At 34.3% G+C, this 24,965-nt stretch overlaps 1 protein-coding gene across 2 annotated transcripts in view; it reads right to left on the minus strand.

Moving 5' to 3' along the window:
* Positions 1 to 1,100: 1,100 nt before the first annotated feature.
* Positions 1,101 to 24,965, minus strand: part of RhoGAP68F (Rho GTPase activating protein at 68F) — a 72,108-nt gene continuing 48,243 nt past the window's right edge. For both annotated transcript variants that reach the window (XM_083126499.1, XM_083126497.1), the window contains 5 exons: positions 23,806 to 23,904; positions 21,517 to 21,719; positions 20,995 to 21,195; positions 16,223 to 16,329; positions 1,101 to 14,662 (listed from right to left, as the gene is read on the minus strand). In XM_083126499.1, coding sequence (XP_082982625.1) covers positions 14,492 to 14,662; positions 16,223 to 16,329; positions 20,995 to 21,195; positions 21,517 to 21,719; positions 23,806 to 23,904 — 781 coding nt within the window. In that variant the 3' untranslated portion in view covers positions 1,101 to 14,491. The remainder of the gene's footprint in view (positions 14,663 to 16,222; positions 16,330 to 20,994; positions 21,196 to 21,516; positions 21,720 to 23,805; positions 23,905 to 24,965) is intronic.

The following is a 24,965-nucleotide window of genomic DNA, read 5'->3' on the forward strand; positions in this document are numbered from 1 at the left end:
ATTTGAAGAATTGTTAATGCAGTAACATACCTATAGATACAAAAAATTACCTGAAGAACTTGACATACACCATCACATCCATAGTACATTTAATGAATGCCATTCCCAAAGACATGTTTCCGAACTTATGCAGAATGTTGCAAATTGCAGTGACAAGTCCTGTGACATCAGCATCGTGTGAGAGGAGTTTTGCTGTTTGAAGAGAATGAAGACATTTTTGCGTAATTGTATGGGCCAAGACAGACTTTCCTCACTTGCAATACTGGCCATAGAAAAGGAAGTGTGTCATGAATTGTGTGTGGATTGTGTTATTGATAATTTTGCAAGAAATTCGAACCGCAGAGTACAGCTGATACATAAAGACATAGTTCACCAGCATTAGAAAAACAGGACAAGAATATCCATCTGTTTTCATAAAAATTAATGCACTATGTTAGTTTTAATTGCTTATGCTTGTTATATATTATTGTCTTATTAATCACTTTGCTATTTTCAAACATTAAAAATATTTACAATAGTAGTAAGTCATGCATCTGGTTGCAGCCCCCCCAAAGCAGATGGCCTAGCGACGCCACTGATTGGGACCATGAGGATTGAATGTATTGTGCAATAGCAAAATTTGAAACAGTTTTACCCAGTGCCCGAAAAAGCTAGAAACATTGATGCATTTCAGTATTTTAAAACTACATGTATCATGGCAAGTATTGTAAAATGGGCAGTGATATGAATGTTATCATTCAGTTCGGTTATTTTCCAGAGCATTGGATGTAGAGTGGGATGCAAACATATTACCTGGTAAATTTCCCACAATCATGTTTAGTCACTTTTTAATGGAACGTGTGATTCAAGAATTGAAATGAAATGCCAACAAATTAATTGAAACCCTCAGTATCAACATAAAAAATTCCATTAATTAAAAACATGTAGAATGCATGAGAAAAAATGAATACTGTAATATCACACATTTAGCCTTGATTCATTCCATTTGCATAAGTGGGAGAGAAAAAAACCCTCCTGATCCTCGAGTGCTCAAAATTATTACATACATATTTTTTTGACACACAGGACAAATTATGAAATAACAAAACAATAAATTAGAAGTTTGTAATAATATTTTATTTCTTCTGAAAGACCATACAAACCTTAATGTTCATTAGTAAACTGTTAAACAGTATACAACTTGTACACCAATCTCACAAGAAAGGAAAAACTGAGCAACACGAAACAGCATATTGTTTCACAATAATTTAAGCTTACACAAAGACGTTACACAAATTCTGCAGTTACCCAGCACAACAAAAGGAAGTCCAAAATTCATGTCAAAAGATACTGATCATACAATTAATATATTATGCATCTCAATACATGAATGTAATTACCAACCCACATCTATCATAATAAATACTGGAAATGAATTAATCTATGGCACATAATTAGGATGCAATTGCTGAGGTAATTAATTGCATTTCTTTTTCACTGTGCAAAGGATTTTTCTTTTCAACTCGTTTTTATTCTTCTTTTCAGCATTAAGGAAGACAATGAACTCACATTAAATATAAGCAATACCTGCTACAAACACATAACTCCAAAATATTGGGAAATATCTGAAATATATATGTATATATATTGCATATTTCAAATGCAGTATAAACTTATGCTATGAAAGTGGTATTAAAACTAGTTTCTTAAACTTCAGGTCAGCTGAAAGGGAATGGAATGGCAGAAACTTTCGGCCTTCTTTTATTTTTTACTAAAAAGTTCATTCTAGATTCTCACACATGCACACACACACATACCCACACAATATGTAGGGAAATGGAAGAAACATGACAACTTACAAAAGGAAATCTGGCAATTCTGCATTCCAGAACTTTAAATTGAGATGAACTAGAAACTTTATATGCATTGTGATACAAACTGCATAAAAATCCCTAAAATAATAAAAAAATAAAGCTAACTTAGGAGTTGCGCACTATCAAAGAAACTGACAACGGAAATAGAATATTCACAATCATGAAGGAAGCATGGTTAAAAATTAGGACTGAGCTCATACAATCGTATCAGGAAGTACTGGTTGGAATTTATTTACCAATACCAGCTAATACTTTCACAGACTTTTGGTTTCCAACAGGGCACAGTGGGCCAGAATTCTGAAAATGTGGACAAAAATCTGAATTGGTGTACAGAGATACTTCAAGCAGCATTTTTAATAAAATAATATAATACATAAAAAACATAAAATTATTCAAATTCTGTAGTTATTCACATGATAGCAGTGCAAAATAATAAAGTAACATGTGTATAAAGAATGCGCTGTGTTCATGTAATGAGAAAAACTGCAGTTTGTTATATCACATAAAATCAGTTAAATCCTGTGCTTGTTGACATGGAAACACTACCAAATGGAGCCACGGTGGTCCAGTCGGTAGTGTGTCTGATTGCCAAGCGGGGACTTGGGTTCGATTCTCGGGGCGGATGATCTAAGGTCGGATTTTTTTTCTGGCCTAGTTCCTGCATAAAAGCAGCTTGGGTTTACACAGCATGTAATACATCTGTATCCAGAGGCAACCGGGGAGGGGATTGGGGGGGGGGGTCAGCATGGTGCTGATCGCTTTGCCTCCACAAATGACAGAGATCGTGAATATTGTGGACCTCCACATTCCTTCGTGGCACGGTGCATTGGGCACGATGATTTTCACCTACCTTACTCTACGAAATAAATTTTACTAAAGTGCATTGTGTTCATATACTGACTGAGATAAACTTTAACCTTCACTTTCATTATTAGTAGTGGACAGATTTTCCATTGGTCAGGCAGATTGTTGGGGTTCATCTGACACATTATGATGTTGAGCAGGCGAGTGACGTCTTCTTATAGAGTACAGGCAAAGGCCGAAGGCTTATGGTACGGATCAGACGAGATGAGCAAATGATGCGGAAGATATTCATTGGTAGAAATTCGGGAGCTCTCGCGGGAAAGTCGCTCACTTAATGTTCTTGATTCTTGCTACTTGAACCTCCGAGCTGCCGGTTAGAAGAACAGCTGCTACTATGTTATCAGTAACAGGACCATGCACCAAGATCGTGTGTATGCAATCAGGCATATAATACCAGAAATATTCTGTTACAAGAAGTTCCACAGTTACCAACGCATATTCACGAAAACTGTGAACGTTCGTACGGTGACTTGACGATTGTGTTTACAAAATAGTTGCATCGTTTGATTAACACCTCATTGATGCCTATGATTTCCATTGACTATTTTAGGATCCTGAAAGAATTGGTGTGTCGTCTTGCCATCATTAGAGGTGCCACTGCCATCTTGTTTAGGCTTGTCAACGACAATGCCCATGAAGCGTTTGAATTTCTCCTGGACGTTCAGTTTTTGAGCTTTCAATTTTGCTGTCTTCTCCACAAGCCTGGCCCCTCTTGAATTCGATTGAATACGATATATCAAGCACGAAACAAATCCACGCGCGTAGGACTGATAGTCAGAACTGAGTATTTGCCGCTCTTTGAGTGATCTTGTCAAATTTGTTTTCATTTCTGTCAGCCAAGCACCACAAATATAACCCATCTGAACAGATGATGTACCGCTCGCTTTGTTGCAAACTAAGGTCTGAAAAAACTGTCAGATCTTCCCGAATACCAGATGAGAGGTGTGTAGAACTGAGATGCTGTATCTTGTCTCCAATGTATTCAGATTCTGCTATGTTTTACATTAAATACTGCGTTTTAATGCAGGCTTATTTAGCAGTGTGAAACCATGTGCAACTGATATTATTTTTTCCTTTTCATAACTGTGAATAGGCAAGAGTTGGCAGGCAGTTTTCTCTTGGTTGCTTTTATAAGACCCATTGAATCATTTGGCATAAACATCTTCATCCCACAAATTTTGAAAGTCAAAGGGAATAAATACACATCATTGTAACTCAGCTGAAAACAGCAGCATATGAACCTGCTCGTATAACAATGTCCACAATACAGTAAATCAATTCATACTCTACCCACAGAAAGTACATACCTTGACGATATGTAGAATATGTGCCACAGAAGCCCACACAGATAATGTTCTGATAATTCAACGCCAGTCTCAATAGGTGAAAGTGTGTGCAAGACATCTGTGAAATGGTATTTAACAAATGTATGGGTTTTGCCTGCCTTAAATCCTCAATTATGTTAACACCTGGATGGAACTTTTTGCGTTTTGTGGCAGCCCTATCATTGTTCCACAGGAAACTAATGGTTTAAAGGCTCTGCTTTTAAGTAGGAAGTTCTATTTTTGTCCCCATTTTTAAAAATTCTGGCCCACTGTGCAGGGGTGTAAAAATGCCATGGAGTCTAATTATCCTGAAAATTATGCCTAACTTAAAGTTTCCATTTTTTTTACATCCACATTGTGTGAAAAAAATAGATTTGGTGATACATAGCATGAATTTTGATGTAAATATTGAATACTTTAAAGCAAAACTTTTGGTATTAATGTACATAATTGGAGTGCAATATTTACACACTAATATTAATCAATGAACAACCTTTAATTGTTATAATTTTCAATCATCAGTATTGATTGATTGAGTTGGGTTTTAAGTCCACTTTATGCACAGTAAGGCTAATTGGGACTGGACCTACAGTTTAAAGTGGGATCCGAACCACTTGTACCTCCAATGGGTATCGATATTGTTACAAGTGCATTGTCATTGGTATGGATATCAGCTCAGCCCAATTTAAAACCACTTACATGTAAAACATATGAATTTCACACTTCTGGCAAAAATATTTTAACTGTGTATCAATTTCAACATAAGTTGTTTCTTGGTTGTAGGAACTTTCTTTTTACTCAAATACAAGTGAAATATGATAATTTCCCCTGTATGATCTGGGTAGTTTACGTAACTAAAAAAAATTGCCTTGCAATTTTCATCTTACAGTTCTGAAATAATTTACTCTCAAAATTGCTTCAAAATCTACATCCTAAACTCATGTTAGAAAAATGAATAGTTGTAAACAAATAAAAATACTACATTGCCTTGAATAAAAATGTAAGATATGCTCAAGAAGAAATAACTGGCTCCATTTTCTTATCATTTGCTGATACATTTTACGTGTTACATGAAATTACAAAATACTTGTAACACTTGTAGAATAATAACAACAATAATGAAAAATCATTAAGACTTACTACACACTCAACACTTATTTGTGGGAAGTTATAGACAAAGTACATGAAGATAAAGTATCCTTTTCTCTCAATGATAAAAGGACAGATAATAATGATTTTACAATTTGATGACCAGATCATAAAACTTGAACCAAATTTATAACTAAGTACTGAAAATGTCAATTAAAATTGTGGCTCAACCATGATTTAACTCTGGGACCTTAGCATTCTTTGCCCATGCTTCTGCACTGATTAGACAAACCAAGCTCTGACCATTTCTTCCACCACTTTTTAATAGCCAGGTCTGTTCAAATGAATAATGTTAAGACAGCACCATGTATACAACACACAAATTCTAAAGCCGTGTTTACACCGAATGTTACCAACCAATGTTATTAACTTTTTGTTACCAACACGGTTAAAAACAGATGTTGGTACCCAGAACACTAGTTTGACTTTATTTCTGTTAATAACTTTTGTTAACATTTTGGCGCAACAGAGACCTTCACTGTGGGCAAGAGTGAAGTGGCCATTCCCGAGCCACTTTCTTAGTCTCTCTTTGATATTGGCCAATTAGCTTTTTCATCTTGCTCTGCATTTCTGCCTTGCTGAGCTTCATTTCTCTCGAAATTTCATTCCAGGCTTAGTTCTTTTGGTTTTTGTCTTTAAATTGCAGAGAAGTTTGGTCCCAAAGGACAAGCATCTCACGGAACAATTCAACTAAGTTCAGCACTTGATCCTTTAACCACTCCATCTCACTCAAAACATTTTCCATGATAAATAAATTACAAAACAAAACACATCTCGCACGAAATGATGCTCTCGTACTGGTTGGCTGGCTGTCACTGGCAGGAGGGGAGTGGGGGGAATGTTGATAACAAATGTTGCTTACATTCTTTGATCTTTACAGACTTCTTGTGGATAACAAAATTTATGTTGACAACACGGGAAATCTGTTGCTAACATGAGATGTTGGTAACAAATTCACAAGAGTTTTTTCAAAATGTTACCAACATTTGTTGGTAACATGTGCTAGCAACTCCGGTGTAAACTTAGCTTAAGATGTTGGTCAAAAGTATGCGCTCCATGATAAAAAAAAAATTCAAAAGTTTATTCCCATTCCAAGTATGGGGTTATTTCTTTTTCTTCTTACTTAACTCTTAACAGTACCAGTAAAATAAAAACATAACATTTATCAGTAGAATTATTACATGGGTTCAACACAACATGAGAATCATTTCATACAGAAACTGAATGATGTACTCACTTCCAGGATTTGATGTATGTGAATATGTATTTTGCCTGACTAAAATACAAGATTAAAATGGCAGAATTGTGTTCTCAGTTACTGATTATCTGCAGCAATATTGGAAGCAGACAATTATTGGTAATTGTGCATATACTTTCGAACACAGCCACAAATACATTACCAATTAATCTATTCTGTTCCTGCTTCTTACAAACCTTCTAAAATGTGTTTGCACACATGATATTGTGTAATTGTTCATTAAGATGGGGTTATCTCTGATGCTTCTTTCACTGTCAGTTGTCTATTGATTTTGGCAACGTGCATATCAGTTTACTACTACTACAAACTATATAAATCAAGATATATATTTACAAATTACCTGTCACCAAATACCAAATTCTGCCATATCAATGTTTTATAATAAAAAAATATAATTCATATATGTGACTTTGTTTTGTTAAGTAAATTACTATTTATGTGATTTCATTTTCTAAGGCAAAACTTATTGCATGCATTTCTATTTTTCTTATTTTATGCTGCTTTTCTGCCTCTTTAGGGTAATCACTATGGGATGATTTGAAACTGGAACCTTTGGTGGCAAGATTCACAATGGTTTTTGCACCCAAAATGATGCCAATAAGATAACTGACACTCAATGTTCAATATGTAGCCATTGTCATTACTACTTAACATGTTAAGTGCCACATTTGTATTTAACTCTCACTACTTTTACAGCCGGGGACTCGTAAAGCATATTTAACTCGCATGTCTCTTTACCTTGGGAGCCTCGTAGTGCACAGGCAACTCACGTTACCATGCTATAACATACATGTTACGTGAAGAGTGGCCCTGTGGACAAAATTTTGCAGATGGTTCGTGAAAATCTTATTTAGTGATGCTGTTATTGTTACAATTAATGCAAACAATTTAAAAAGTGAGGATCAAATAAATAGATGTACAAGACACGTACTGAAAGTCAGAGGTTCCCCGATGATGCAGTGATAGCGTTGTCACTTTGTAATCAACGGGTCCCACCTTTGATTCCTGGTGGAGGCACATAGTGGTTCAATTCCCACTTTAAACTGTATGTCCAGTCCCGATTAGCCTTACTGTACATAAAGTGGATTTAAAACACCAACTCAATCAATCAACGTGCTGAAAGTCGTGAGCCTTATTCAATTATTCTCAGGTCTTGATAATTTCAGTTAAACCCATACCTATGGCAGGTACAGCCATCTGTTGTCTACTGAATGAACCACATGCTGGTGCATACACACTTTCGCTGACAGTACTGTCAGTAAGAGAAAAATGGTGTCCACAGACAGTTTGTTTCGTCAGCGTACTGTTGTGGAATTTCATAAAATGTTTGAGCTGCAAAAATTCATCAGCGTTTACAGAACTTCTATGGAGATGCCCGCATGGGTTATAGTAGTGAAAAGGTGGGTAAAACATTTTAGAGATGGTAACAAAGACACTGTTGATAAGCCTCGTACAGGCATATCAAAACCAGCTTCTACGTGCAACAACACAGACCTTATTAAAAATTTCAGGAGGAAAACTGTACGAGAAATTGCACATCATCTGAACATTGGGCACAGTGCTACACAGGACATCATAAATACTCTTGGTTATCACAGCACAATGTCATTTTGCAATATGACAACATTTGTTCCAGTTGTCCAGTTTAGAAAATTGAAAAAATAGGCTGGGAGCTAATGCCACACCCTCCCTACATCCCAGACCTAGCCCCAATCGACTTGCAGTTGTTTGCTCCATTCAAGAAAACAATAACATGAACAGCATTCTGGGTACCAAGTCTGACAACAATGACGAGGTGAAGGGTGAGGTTCATTGGTGGTTAAGTCGAGCCGAAACTGACTTCTACAAGAGTGGCATTTTCCAGCTGCCCTTACGGTGGCGCAAATTTGTTGACTGATATGGATGTTATGTGGAAAAGTAACAATAAGGTCCAAACTATGTATTACCATAGGGAGAAAAAAAAAATAGTGGTTTCTGACTTGAGTACTATTACTTGGCTCATTACTTTCAGTACATACCTTGTACATTAACTTCTTTTATATTTATCTTTGCCAGTAAATTTTACTTAAATCTAACAATAAATACAGAGAAACTAGTACTCACTTTATCCACGAAACTGTTTTTTCATTTCCGAATTCTAATTTGCTGTGCACCAAATATAACTCATGTGGCATGCAGCGTAATCATTGATTCTAGCACCACATGAGTTGCATATGACTCACGGACATAAAATAATTAAAAAAATTTCATCTAATCATCAGGAAACATATTCCTTTCAATGTTTATATTATGTTCTCGCAATAAAACATTGTGGACCCAGGGAGATTTTTTTTCTATTGCGGCAGTCAACGTGTTGAATTTTCAGACTTAACGAGGATGATGTGGATTTTTGACAATAGGGAGAGAAGAATGTCCGATTGTCCATTAACTTTTCAAAGATATGATCCTTACCACACCCTCTAACATTTCAGGTTACTTCATCTGCTCTAATTGAACTGCTGTCTAATTTCACGATCTATGCTTTCATTTCTTCCAGACATACTTCAAGAATACACAGTAATGGATCGTTCCGAATCTCCTTCAATGACCTGAGCCTGGCTCAGATGGTTCTTTAATGAAAAACTGTACTTTGGATGTGAAATCTATAAATTCCTGCAAAATTCCATGTCTAAAGGCCATTTCTTACCATGTCCTCTAGGACTAGATTCAAGGAAAATGTAGTTTTCCTACGGAATAAAAGGAGCCTGCACTCATGATTTTCCTCAATTGAGGGTAATTTTTCTGGATGGAAATCTGCTCCCCCCACCTTGCTATTACTGTCGTGAAAATACACAAGTGCTTGTCAAAACCACCCCAAAATCTCCACCTTGGCTGAAGCAAATGTCCCCCCTTTTCCATGCCCCTCCCCTTCATGAATACAAAAGATACTACGTGCTCATGAAGCCTCAGTATGCAAAATGTTGGTTGAGAGATATAACAAAAATGTCCTTGTTGAGAGTAAAAGAGAGTGCAGGCAGAAACAGCGGTGTAGTTTGGAAGTATATGGAAGGTGATGTGGAGTGGAAATGACTTGTTTTTAAGATTTGGTTAAAATCAAGAATTGCAATAAAACTTACTGCTTCACAAACTTGAGTGTGTAGCGTGAGAGTGCGAATAGGCCATAGCCACCACCGCTGAGATCCTGAGTCTACCACTCAACAACCTTGGCCACGGAGGCAACACTAAACTTAAAAGACTCACCTTGTTACATAGTTTCAGGAAGTGAATGAACCATTCAGATTCTGTGTGTAACATTACCATTTCATTGTAGAGTCTGCAGAATATAAGTTAAAATGGTTCTATTATTTCAATAGTATGAAATAATGTTTTTAACGTCACATGTACAGTCAGAAGCAAATCTAAATTAGTTACATTTTTTTAGTTTTCCATCATTCAGTTAATGCATAAATGACATAATAATTGTATCTGAGGTGGTGTCTTCAAAGAGACTTGTGAACTTACTTGTCACATAACTTGTGTTCAAAAATCTTCATTGTTCTCACAGAGCACAAATTGACACATATACTGAATTTATGTTATTTAAAAACTATTCATGGAAGCCCTTATTTAATGTATATTAGGGATGGGACCGATTAATCGGTATCGGCCAATATAGGCATATCAGTGTATCGGTAGAATTACTGATTATTATACCGATCCGTTATATCAATAAATATCTGATAATTTAGTGCAAAATTCTGCCATTTTGTTGTAATTTTTATAATCTCCATGCCCTACTTTCTAAAAAAGTAAATGTCTAAATATGCAACTTCTTTTGCACTGCGGTCACCTTGAACACACATTTATTAAGGTCAATGATACATTCAGGTTCTTCAAGGACCATTTCTAATTTTATATCGGATCGGTAGAATATTGGTTATTGGTATCGGTAAATTTTATATCGGTACTTTATCGGTATTGGCCAAAATTTCATATCGGCCCATCCTGTATATATAGTGGGCATTACACAACAGCCTGCTCAAACTGACAGCATGGCAAATATTAGTTAAAATTATACAATTGTGCTAAATAACCTATTTGCGACTTGAGATTACAGTTATACTAGTTCTAAAATGTGACCTGTTAGTGTATAATTCATTGCAGGAAGAAAACTGTTTGCATAAATATACATCAAGTCCCCATGAAAAGTATACAATTTTGCCTTACAAGAAAATAAACATATCTATTTCCAAACATGAATAACATTACAAAAATTAACATATAGTTTTGTATGCTAATATTAAACACAATGCAAATAATTTTGTCATTCTAGAAACTATGTAATAAAGCAGGTAAAACAGAAAAATCTATAACATTGTGCACACTGTGTATTAAATCTTCATTGTTCTCATAGGGCTCAAATTCACACACACAATGAATTTCTTGTTATTTAAAACGAATGTAAATTATCAGCATCCAGTATAAGTAGGGGAATATGAGTAAAATTTGATAAGTCATTCCCAACCTGCTTCATTTTTCAGTTTTAAACCATATGCCTATTACCAATTTAATGATACTTTGAGTACTGTCAATACTTCAGTAGCCTAGCCCTGCATCCATTTAGAGGAGGATTACCCACATGCCCATGGCAAAATAACCATCCACCCACATCTGGTTTCATCGTTACAGAGCCCAGACAAAAAAAAATATTTGTTCCTGAGAGAGAGTCTGGAAAAACAATAAAAAAATGGAAAACTACTAGTAAACTATTTTTTTGTTTCAAAGTTAAACCTGGAGAATACAATATAACAAAAAGATGGTTGACTTCAATTACCACTTCTGGGTACATCTTGTAGGTAAGGAAGGGGACAACAAAAAAAGAAGAAAACTTTGGTGTTTCATATCAGAATTTAAATTTTTAGTTTAGATTATTTAGTTATTTTTTGTAATGTTAAAGGTGTTATAAATAATGCTGTAATTTGACTATATTTGCAACCTATGTAATGATAAACACACACATATATATATTATATTGTTGTACAATTACAGAAAATAAGGAATGTTTGATATATTATAGGCTGGTCACATTCTTAATATGGAGTGGAGTCTCACACTATTTTTCAACTATTGAAAAATGCAGACAGGCTGTGAAATATCAAACTCTTTGTATTGTCTATCCTAATCCCTCCTTTTTAAAAAATTTACTAACCCTTCTGTTTCTTTCATTGTTTTTCCTTTCAAACCATCTTCATCCAGAGAGGAGGGGAGAAAGGTAAGGGGAGGGGGTGATGCCTCAACTGGAAAATGCATGTCAATTAAAAATTATATATTTTACACATATAATCCAATTTCAGTCACAGCAATTTGCATCAACATAAATATAAATGATAATTACAAGTAAATTGGTACAGATCACTGCAGGAACATGATAATTCCAAACTGAAGCAGTGTTTTGGGGCGAAATGTCTTCCCCCCCACCCTCCTTCCCAGGAAAACATATATCTGGATGTCCACATATTGGCAATATCAATGTTCCTCATATTTAAGAATAAATCAAGCACTTTAGCTTGACCTTTTCTTTCTTTCATGATTTACATACACCTCATACTTTTTGCTTAAATGGAAAATTTTATTATTTCATTTAATCACCATTCACCATTGCAATGATTAAGTTACTAGAAAAGCAAATAGAAAAAATAGAATGAGCACAATAAAAAAAAAACAATCAAATATTGCCAAATAACAAAATAATTTTAGTTTACAGAAATAACAATTTATATAATGTATTGTTATAATGAAATCAACCTTAGACTGAGAAAAATATGGAATATGTATAGGAATGTCTTCTATCAAAGAAAATCAGGATGTCACAATGGTGTGATTTGTTTATTCCTACTGAAGATATAAAACAGTAACTCAAATCATGACAAAATTTAGAAGAAAAAAAATAGTGGGAATGACTTACAAGTGCATGTTGAAGCAATAGGTATCCATGAACAGGTGGTGGTTTCTGTCACAAGCAATGGTAAAGACGCTTACATATAGAGTTTGTTTATAAGTCCACTTTAAGACCTACAGTTTAAATTGGGATCCGAACCAAGATGAGCCTCCAACGAGTACAGAACCTAGGGCACCTTCATTACAAAGTCACAACATTACCACTACACCATCAGGGAGGCATGAAACATGCTTACACAAATTAAGAATATGGTTGAAACAAGCTTACACAAATTAAGAATATGGTTAACTTGAAATTAATGAATATGGGAGAAAGAAAGGAAAAAAAAAGGTTCCACTAATTGCAAAAATAATTTGTGTGTGTTGGAATTAGGCCAATCATAGCACAAAATCTTCCTATACAATGTGAAAGTCTTTGTTCTGGATGCATGCCTTAAAGTAAGCTTCCGAGTTGATTATGTGAGCAAGAAGGAACAGTTCTGATTGTACAGAAAACATGCAAGAAACTACATGCTGGAATAGGCTTAAATGTTAACTTAGAGAAAAGATAACAACATTTAATGCTACCTGATTTTGCCAAGAGAAAAAAAAGGAATGTTGCGTATTAGTTAGCATACGACACAAAAGTACAAGAGACAGACACTCATTCTTTCACCCCAAGTACATTTCATACACTCAGCACAAGATTTTTTAAGTTGATTAGGGAAGAAATGGTAACTTTTTGAAATAAAAAATGCTACAAAGCTCGTGGTGATGTGATTTGTGCATATTTTACAGAAACATAACTACTCACAACCCCCCGAAGTGCATTTTAAGTGTGCAAATTAACATCTTTTAAATTAAACATACAGACCTATTTACATTGTAGACATACTCAAATAAACTATATTTCATTGTTGCAATAACACATGAACGAAGCACAAAAACACAAACTTATTTCCCTTCGGTTATTTTTGACACTCGACAAATAATACATGTATGGAATTTCGCTTACACAACCACACAGCAGGTATGTATGGAATATTATACATTTAATTAAAGATTGTAACGAAAATCTATACAGAATACACAATCTAATCTGCAAGCAGTATGATATTTCAATGCAAGTTTATAATAAATACTGCAACACAAGTCACTGGAATGCTTCGTGTGTAACTGGCACAGTCAAGATATAAAATACTTTCCCAGTCATTCTGAAATTACAAAATACATCTGACCCAAGCATTAAGAAATCACATGATGTAGAGTAATTACTCTCTCGTGTATCATATATTATATGTGTATATATATATAGATATATATCTCTCTCTTAACATATTAACAGCATCATATTTTAATAGGAAACCCATTTCATTTTTACCACAAAGGGCACTCAATACATACACTCTTACTTGCCATGTTCCTAGTGAAATTGACTATTTCATTGTCTGAACCACGCTCTCAATATATAAAAATGAAACATGTGCAGTTGTACAGCATGAAGCCTTCCCATCAGTCTGTATTTTTGATTGTGATGCTTCCCAGTGTAATAAGGAGCTTCAGCAAGAAATATACATGCACATGGTCTCTTCCTTCCTCTCTCTCTCTCTCTCTCTCTCTCTTTCACACAAACACACACACCTACATGCATCCACACATACTCTCACACATTTTTTTTGCAAAACTATCACATGTTTCTCATCAAGTTCTACCTCCTTGAAAGCCCTGCAGTTTGTAACCACAGTGTAATGACTTTTTTTCACACATGACTAATAAAAATAAGACTTACCATTAGTTATAATTTGCTCTTGTCTTTCTCTTTCTTCCTCTATTTACATATTAACTGAGAAATTGGTTAATTAATTTACATTAATTTATGATACCTTGCATCATTTGAAATCTTGAGAAAGAGCTTCTCCCATCTTCACTGCCTACCTGTATCATCTTTGGTATTAATTACCGTTACATGCATTAACTTTTCCAAGTTAGTGAATGTTATTTCAATGGTGTTAGATGCTGATGGGTTCATCTACAATCCCACAGTAGTTTTTGTTAGTTTCTTCTGTCTAACTTGACCAATACATGTCACACAGCGCTCTATTTGTATTTTCTCCAATTGACTTTGCTTAAATTATAAATATTTCATCCTGGTGGGATAGCATGAATTCAGTGAACGTGTTGATTGGTCCAATTTGTGAGAGGGACATTTCTCTATCTTGTGCCCACACTAAGTTTGGCCCAAAAACCACAGCCAAGTTTGAGGAGGTCATTTTGTTCAAATCACTACGATCCATTACCTGTAAAGAATTGCAACAACCAATTTAGATTTCCATGTATAAGTATATCTTTGTCATTATTTTAAAAGGCATATAATTATGTTAAAAACAAACGATGGACAGAAGGGTGGATAAAAAATCATGATTTTTTAAAATTTAAATCGATTTTTAAATTTTTTGAAAAAAATGCTTGAAATTGCTTGTATGGTTATTGACACCATGGATATGAATATACATTTTTAATAGAAAGGTTTTTTCTAGTAAATGGCCATGCAAAATATTTGAACAGTTTAAAGGGGGGAAAAAACAAGAAATGTCCATTTTTTTTTCGATTTTGAGGTTTACAGCTCATTCTGTTGGTTTATACTGGTACTAAACAACTGTACAAAAACCACTGGAATGAAATGAGAAATGTGCATGTAACAGACAATCAAATATTTGAGGTACTGGGAAAGAACATAGGAAAGTTTAGCATTAAATTGTTGTTTTCTCCAAAAACTGGTTTTATGACATTCCTTGTTTTTCCCCCTTAACCTTCAAATAAAAAATTATATGTAAATATACATTTTTCTGTTTCTGATACTGTACATATAAACCTACTATGGTATCATTTGTTGAGTGTGTTAATAAAGCTATAATAATTTCAGTAACTTTTCTTAATGAAAATAAAATATTCTGGATGTACTCTATAATTGTAAGAATTTTTTTTTATAGTCTTTGTAGCTGAATTTTGGCAATTTTTTTAATGAAAGTTTGCAAAATATCAGCTGCCATGTTTATTTACAGTTTAATAATAATAGCACTATTTACGGTTTAACATGATTAGTATTGTGTATAATTTTCAACACAAAATGTTTGCTATTTTTGTCTATAAAAATTATTGAATTTAAAATCAAGAGAAATTTAAGCATGCTTACAGTTCACATATTACATTTCGTTTTGTATGATCTTTAGCACATCAGTACATATATTTTGTTTCCTTTCTTAAAGCCTAATAAACACCATTCAATGATTGCAAGATTAATGTACTTTCACCAAAAGTGATTCTGATATCTACAAAATCCTTGTGGACATTATTATATAAATTATTTATTTAAAGTGATTTAAATCAGTGATTTTTGTTGGGCAGGCACGAACACGCACACACAGCACTGAAGATGAATGATGATTATATGAAGAAAAAAAATGTTTAAGTTGGGATTCAAAGCTGAAACTTTCAATGACAAGGGGCATGGGTTGACCATTCAATGTATTTGGCCAACGAGGATACTTATTATATGTAACAGATGTATCTTCTTTAGAGCATATTTTTTTTACGTGATATTCTGTTTCTATTCAATAATCAAGTATATAGGAATAGGTTAAACTATCATAGAGTATACCAGAATTGGTAAATTTTCTGCTTCATTCCAACACAAAGCATGGCAAATTTAATTGTGTAATGCATTATTGGCCAATAATCACCATAGCTGATAAATCAGTTACAATATTAGTAAACACATTCATTTCATATTAGTTTAAAAAACACAATGATCACATTCCATGTGAGCCTCCCACAGTTAATAAGAATCTCATATTTACCGTTGACAAAAATTGAACAATATACTTAAGAACAGCATAATTATCTTCAGGTAACTTTTCAAGGATTAAAATTTTGATCGTGCGTGGCCTCTCATCTTTGGGCATACCTGGAGAGGAAAAAGAAATGAGATGTTAACAATATTTAATATTAAAGTTTGTACAAATGAGCACACATTAGAAAAAATATCAATTCATGTATCTAAATACTGATGGTACTAAGAGTTCCAAGTGAAACATGCAAAATATTGCATGGAAACAAAAATACACAAACTGAAAAGGATCTACTGCCTGCTTAATACATACTGAAGGTAATTTTCTTATCTTTTTCAACTTTTATTTCTGCTTTTACTGCATAATACTTTTCCTTCCCTATTTTTTCTACATGCTTGGCATGTAATTTTAAATCTAGAAAATTCATGGATAGGAATTGTAGCTTTCCTGGCAACGTGATTCGAACAAGTGTTCTCGGGTTAGCTTGGAAGCTAATGCCAATTTTACTTGGCTGGTAACCCGAGAACACTTCTTCAAATATTAACTGATGTAGTATTGTGATATACAGTGTGTATCATTACAGATGAAAATATCTCAGTAACTACATAGTCAAGGTAAAGGAAACTACACAGGTGTAATGTTCAACTTAATAAGATTTATGCATAAAAAATTGAATAAGAAATTCAAAGGTATGTAGATGCCAGAAACGATTGTTCACAAGTGTTCAATATGCACACACAGCGCCTGTGACAAGGCACATGTCAAGTCGGTAGCCCATATCCTGTCAAACATGCTGCAGCATGTCTGCCGTAAGAATCTTCAGTGTGGCGGTGATTCTCTGTTGCAGTTCCTCTGGGCCTGTAGGAAGAGGGGGCATAGAAGAGGTCCTTCACATAGCACCAGAGGAACAAAAATTACAAGGGATCAAGTCTGGTGAATGTGGAGGCCATTTCAAAAGCACATTATCTTCATCATTAGCATGCCTGATCCATCACCCTGGCAGTGTCTCATTGAGATACGCCCGCACAGTGAACTTCCAGTGAGGTGGTGCCCTGTCTGTTGCAAAATGAAGTGTTCATGTTAGTTTGCAATGAGTGTATTCATGAGCCAGGTCTGATGCATTTGCATATAATCACCGCTGGTCACATTTCCACCAAAGAAAAATGGCCATGAAGATGATTCTTGGAGATGGCACAGAAGACAGCAACTTCTGGTGAGTTTCTCAGTTGCTCGAGTGTGGCATGGAAATTTTGTTCGCCCCAAATGCAAACATTATGCTTGTTGAATTTGCCATTCATGTGAAACGTGGTTTTATCACTAAAAACAAGATGTGTATCAAAGTTGTCTTCACACCACATTACACTTTGACTTCTGAGATGTTTCTGCGCATAATGTTAAATTTTCAGATCATTTGCATGAGAATTGGTAACGTTACTACATTACAAAATGATATCAAATTTATTGAAACACCCGATATATTTTGAGATGTTTTTATATATGTATATCCTGGAATAGGATTCCCACTCATTTTGCCAAATCAAATTCTCAGACCTTTCCAGGCTTTCAGGCATTTTCAAAAAAAATTCCAGACCACTCTGGAATTTATTGAAACTTCTTATTACTCTGATTACAGTATATATTTAGAGTGGGCATATGAATGCAATGGCTGAAGTTGCAAGAGATGGCATTTTTGAAGTATTTCTTTTCAAAATATGTGCTGTAACAAATTAGTGTTTGCAAATATGTGAAAAATTCATATTTACCAAAGGTACAATAACAACATTTTATATTTCCAGACTTTCCTTATGTAATAACCAACCATATTTCTGAAACATGTTTCAATGACATGAATGAGAAAACAAAAGGTGTATTATCATTGTTTGTTTGTTTAATAAAAATTATAATGTATGCCAGTGGATACTTGCACTATTGTCTTCACTTGTGGACGGACATTCATCCCTTAGCAAAATGTTTACTGTCTTGTTATAAATATCATGTACTGACATACTTACATAAACAAATAAACACTAACACTTTACAAGTCTTCTTATTTTTAAATGTGTTTACTTTGCCACTGAAAAATGCTTGGACTGGATTCAATCTTTATGTAGCTTTCAAACCAGCTTCCCCATTGAAGAAGCAGAAACCGTATTTGTATTTTACTAATTTTGGATAGCTTTCACATTTTTGGCTAGACAAGGTGATGTATTATTTTCCTGTAGTTTACGGTTATTACAAGCATAAGAAAACAGTTTTTTCTTTGTGACGTTTCAGGAGAACACACGCTCCTTTCATCAGACATTTATTTTCATTTTGACTAAAGATACAGTTATAACAATGGTTAGTATTTTTTAAACAAAAAGAATCTGTTATATAATGGATGTTGTCAATGTTACATTGTTGTAATATAGCAACTTAACTGTGAAAAAAGCAGTCTATTTTATTTTTATTTTAGAATTTTTTAAATTATGAATCCCAAATATCATCAGGTAATTCAAATTCATCATTGTTTTCACAAAGTCTCTTGATGTTTTCTGTTACATTAAATTTTAAAGATGGTGGCTTACTCCATTTGTGAAAAAGAAAACTCCACACTGGATCTATGTTACCATTTTCATTATTTAATTTATTCCAGTGTTCTTCTGCAATGAACGAGGTTTCCCAGACATTCAACTCTGTGTTTCCCGTTAATCTTTTTAAAACCCTTCTCTTTTTAATCAAATGCTTCTCTTCGATGATATGAGTTGACAAACCTGTTCTTGGGTTTAGATTTATAATGTCCAAATCATGTTCGTGCCATCTTATTGCCATTTTCCTTGCTGTTTGTCCCACATAATCTTTTGAACATGAACAACTTATATTATATATTCCTGTGGTTTCCACATCTGGTAGCGAGTTTCTCATTTTGAATTCATTAAATGTACATTCCAAACTTCTTGGTGCTTTAAAAACAATTTTGAAATTAAAACTTTTAAAAATTTTTGCAATTTTATGTGAGAATCCCTTGTGGAATGGAATGCACACAAATTTCTTTTCAACAGATTTTTCATCTTTGTCTGTATTTCTCTTTTCCTTTAGTTTTCTTGCAACTTGTTTTTTGATTTGGTTTATTCTGTTAGTGTGAAAGCCATTTTCTTTTGCTATATTAAAGAGCCTTTCTTCTTCATTTTTGATATCCTCATTATTAGAACATAGTCTTTGTGCTCTCAGGAAAAAATTTAAAAATATGTTATCCATTGTTATACGCGAATGTTCTGATTTGGCATGGATGTATTTTTCCCCCGCTAATTTTTTTCTATGGACTGATGTTTGAATTGTTGAGTCAGTTGTCTTAATTTGCAGATCAAGGAAAGAAATTACATTGTTATTCATGGGTTCGCAAGTGAATTTTATGCGACGATGTGATTCATTTAACGATTTAAATACGTCCATGATGGTGTTCTCATTTTTAGCAATAATTAGCACATCATCTACATATCTGATGTAGAGTTTGATATCCGCACCTATCGCATTAACAATTGGAGATTCTATGTAATGAAGGAAAATGCTGGAGATGATTCCGGATACTGGGTTTCCCATTGATAGACCATTATTTTGCTGATAGATTTTGCCATCAAATATAAAGTAATTGTAATTTGCACATACAGTAAACCATCAAACCATTTCTTATGCTTGTAATAACCGTAAACTACAGGAAAATAATTCTATCATGCAAGCAATGCGTACATACAAGAAAAACCAAGGTGATGTAACTTTGAACCAATAATAATGTCAATATTCTTTCTGATTCTTACTGAAACTGATACTGATTCTTGAAAATTGCAACATTTTAAAATTGTTCAAAACTTAATAGTATCACAGCTGCGGTAGCTCAGTCGTTAGGGTGTCTGACTACCATGCGAGAAACCCGGGTTCAATCTCCGGCAGGGGAGAACCGGGATTTTTTCCACCTGTTCAAGCAGCTCTGGGGGATAAAGGCAGCTAGGGGTGTGGTGCTGATCACATCATCCCCACTTTCGGCCGTGATCAATAAAGTGTGGGGCCCTTACTCCACACCCCCTATATGCCTTCATGGCATCGTGCAAAGCAGAGGGCAGCACTTTACTTTTACTTTACCATCATTAATATTAATATGTAAGTATTCAACTGCAATTACAAGAATCAATTGACATGTGTTTTGATCTAAAATATTCAAGAATTAAATTAGAATATTAAAATAGCTGTCATTTAATCACACAATTCCTTTTTCAAACAATACTTGTACAAAATAAATGAAAACCTTGCATAATTTCCAAGATTCCCACAGCACTTTTGTGAACTCTGCAAAATTACTAAACCCTAGAGCAGTATCGGACAGTATTAATGAATAAATTCCAACCAATACTTTCTGATACCAATACATTGACATTGGTATCGGTTCAGTCCTATTTCTAGCTTTGGAAATGAGGTTGAATGATGATTTCATGAAACTGATTAATGTACACTCGCAAATAAACACCAATTCCCAGGCCAGGAATTGAAACAAAAAATCGTCAGTTGCAACTTCAAAAGTCGACAAGATGCAACAATGGCAAAATTAAAATTGACGAATATACAGACAAAAGAGAAGTTACAACAAAGATGATAAATAAACATAAAAATTTTGTCTTCCCCCCCTGAAAACCAGATATAAAAATTAGCTCATACACAGATATGATTTAATTTAGATATGGCAATCACTAACATCCACACATATTCATTCTAATACATTTAATGTGAATGGCAACACAAACTGTACTTACCCTGAAACTGTGTTATTTCATCGTACAGGTCAAATGTCATAAGTGGCTCTTCCAATTCCCGCAAGAACTTCTTGAGAATGACTGCTGCTAAGTGCACATTCCCCTCAAAGTCCACATGTTGCCCTTGGTTAAACTTTGCTTCATAATCTTTGACTAGTGTTGCACTTGCTGATCTTCTGAAAAGCCCCTCTGTTTCCAAGGCTGAAAATGCAATATTTGTAAATATACAACACAACACATTAGCACATGAGCATTAATAAAAACTATACTTTTCCCTTGTACTGCCTAGGGCTAAAGGCATAACTGTACTAGTGGAGGCACATCATCCAGTGGTTCAGATCCCACTTTAAATTGTACGCCCAGTCCCAATTAGCCTATCTGAGAATTAAGCCCAATTAAAACAAACTTTTTATTTTTTAAAACATGTACAGGATATACATACTGAAAAGCTACCTGTTTCATGGCCAATGCTCTGAAGTCTCACTATGTAAACACTAGTTACAACCATGTTCTCTAACTTACCATCTGGCTGACTAAGGAATTCTACACACTGTTGGACAACAGGAGGTATAGTTTCATTGTTATTGTGCTCCTTGATGAACTGAAGAGACACATTGAACTGTTGAGTTGGAAGTGGTGAATGGAATTTGGAGTTTCCCACTAGTTTTGACACCTGCGACTGCTGGGCTCCTCTGTTATTTTTCTGACATAATCTTTCATCATTGCTGAAAGAATAAAATATTCCCAGTTTTGTGAAGAATTGATATCTTGACATATGTTTTACATTTTAATGTTATTATGCATAATCTTCAGGTAATATATGGTAAAAGATTATTGCTCAGTTGATATCTATTATCTAGAGGGCGAGTCAGAAATATGGCTACACGTTTGCAAAGTTAGTGGGGAAAGTTTGTTAGATCTGATACTCGTATTTTCTGCTGAAATAAGACAAACATTTTAGATACAAAGCAGTGACGAATTAACAATCATTATGAAGTTTTGAATTTTTTGTTTGTCACTCACTATATAAATACTTATTAGTAGTTTCTTATTTCATCGGCCTCCGTCGCAATAACCATTTATTTATGTTAATTGGCGATTTACTCTTAGTTTTAGACGCATGGTAAGATGGTGGTGAGGGGATTGACAACAGTCATTACGAAGGAACGAACATTAAATTACCAATCTTAGCAATTTAACACATTAAACTCTCTCCTTCATTACAGTAATGCACTACATCACTACTTAACGTAACTGTATATGTTTTTTTTTTTTTTTAGTATATCGAAAATCAATATTTTAGGTGTCAGAGAACATAAACAATACATAACTTAAATAACATTACATTCCGCATCCTGAATGCATATATGTGAATTAATCATGATGTGTGTGTTAACACAACTTATGAAGAATAACTAAAAAAAAAATTACCTTAAATCTTGAAAATCTGCAATTTCTAAGTGGAAAAATGTGCAGAAGGGACGTCCCTCAAGTGTGCATCGGATTCATTTTTTAAATATTCTAATATCAACGGTCTCTGTTCAGCAAACAACCAAAAAACAAAGAGAGGGTGGGATTTGAACTCCCGACCTTTCACGCTTGACGAAAAATTAGGATAGTAGCGTCTAACCAACTGCTCTAGGTTAACTTGATGACGTTATGCCCTTAAAAACATGTTGACATTTATGAAGACTCCCACCTTCCTGTGTTCCAAGCACATTTTCTCGACAAGTCGTAAAAAATATTATTTTTTGAGAACTGTTCGATATTATGCAAGGTATTGTAAAGAAAATGTTGCACAAACTCCTCACAAATGTGCTTCTTTCTGCACAAACGTGATGGCGATTTCCTCCAGGTGGAGACAAACTGTATTCAGTGTTTCAAACCCCTCTAATTTCAAGTCTAGCAAGCAGAATCGTAAAAAATTCCTCAAGGTTCTTTTTCCAATGTATTATTTCTGTTTGATTGTGTATTATAATAGCAGTTTATAGTTTCTAAGTTCATGGAAAGTGAAATTGAAAGCCTCTCACAGCAGCGTTTTTCATCTAGTGGAAGAAACCAACTCAAAGTTTGCTACTCTCACCTGGAGCCGAAGTGTAATGTTGCTAAGTTTACGAATTCGGGACTTAGAATTCTTTCGAGGCGGTCAAATAAGATGTTGCGAAGAGTACATAGATTGGCAAAATCAGTGGTCCCGATACCGTAAAGTATACAATTGAATTAATCACTCATAGCATGCAATATTTTTTGTGCTTCGAGTATCCCATTAGGAATGAAAAATACCAAATCACTTCCAAATATAATTATGTACAATGCAGAATTTAGGTTACTTATACAACCAAAACTCTGGGGCACAGTGAATTTTTGTTATAAATTACAACTATATTTTAAAATTCTGATAACCTCATGAATCTAGAACAATTTGAAAGCTAGCCTCAGGGATACTGAAGTATGAAGTCCCCATCAAATTTTGTCAACTGAGTTTGTGCAGGATGAATCAATATGCTATTATTTTGCATATTGCATATCTTGCACATAACTGCAACAAGCAGGCAATAACTATTGATCTAAAATGTAAAACATGTGTGTAACTCTTTAGACAGTTGGAAACTAGTCATATCTACGTAAAAAAATCTACCCCTAATCGAAACCAGGTCTACTGCATAACATTCAGATGCCCCTACTAACAGCAGCTCCAGTTACTTATATTCTCCAGTTCCAAGTAAAACTTATACATTTGAAGTCATGTAAAAATATCTCAAATTTATTTTGTGTAACAAGTGAAATGGATGCCAGAGACATAATACTCACTCTAAAACTTCTTGAGGTATTCGTATTTGTTTTAAATGTAGATGCTGTTCCAACTCATGAAGATAATTGACATACATAACCTTTCGTCCAAACTTAGCACTGAAAGTATAAAGAATTTTTTAAAGCATATTCACAATAGCTCTTAGCAAAATGAAAGAATAACAATTAAAACTCCCAAGACAGATTCGCCATGAAAGTTACTAAGTGTGTTAAATATTTCAATTTCAATATATTTTGTTTGAGCATAGTACACAGTACTAACACAAGTCATAAGATACAAGTCATTAAGAATGAAATGACAGATTTCTTGAAGTACTAATTCAATATCTCTGACATTCCACTTCGACAGTTCTTGTATTTATTTATTTATTTATTTATTGTGAAGGTACATCATCACTCATTCAAATGAACATTTTTTTGGGGGATTATCTTTCAAATTGTCTTTTTCAGAGCATTTTGTGCAACCATGCATAAGTAAATAATTCTTTTCTTGTATGTACGCATTGCTTGCATGATAGAATTATTTTCCTGTAGTTTACGGTTCTTACAAGCATAAGAAAACAGTTTTTTCTTTGTGACGTTTCAGGAGAACACACGCTCCTTTCATCAGACATTTATTTTCATTTTGACTAAAGATACAGTTATAACAATGGTTAGTAATTTTTAAACAAAAAGAATCTCCTGAAACGTCACAAAGAAAAAACTGTTTTCTTATGCTTGTAATAACCGTAAACTACAGGAAAATAATAGTAAATAATTCATATTATTTTTTAAATAACTTGAACTTTACTTTGCAAAAACAATGCTACTCAAACTATAGGTGCTGGATGGAAACTCTGTTGCCAGACCTTGCACCAACTGATTATCCGGTCTTTTTGGCATTGAATCACTTCTTGAAGGTAAATCATTCAATTTTCAACAAGCTGTGGAAAACACCTTTTGTGATTTCATCGCCACTCATTCTCCAGGCTTCTTCACTTCAAACATAAACAGCCATTAACCTTTTGAGTCCCAAGGCCATTTTCACATGTAAGCCTCTTGGTCCCGAGCCGATTTTGAGCAAAATGCAGAGTTTCAATTAAATGAGTGTAGATTGGAGACTAATTGCCCTACAGAGATGAGTGATATACCGTTGTACACGGAATGAACCAGAGATTCAG

This window comes from Lepisma saccharinum, chromosome 8 (genome assembly GCF_977018435.1).
Source record: "Lepisma saccharinum chromosome 8, izLepSacc3.1, whole genome shotgun sequence".
Taxonomy (NCBI): Eukaryota; Metazoa; Arthropoda; class Insecta; order Zygentoma; family Lepismatidae; genus Lepisma; species Lepisma saccharinum.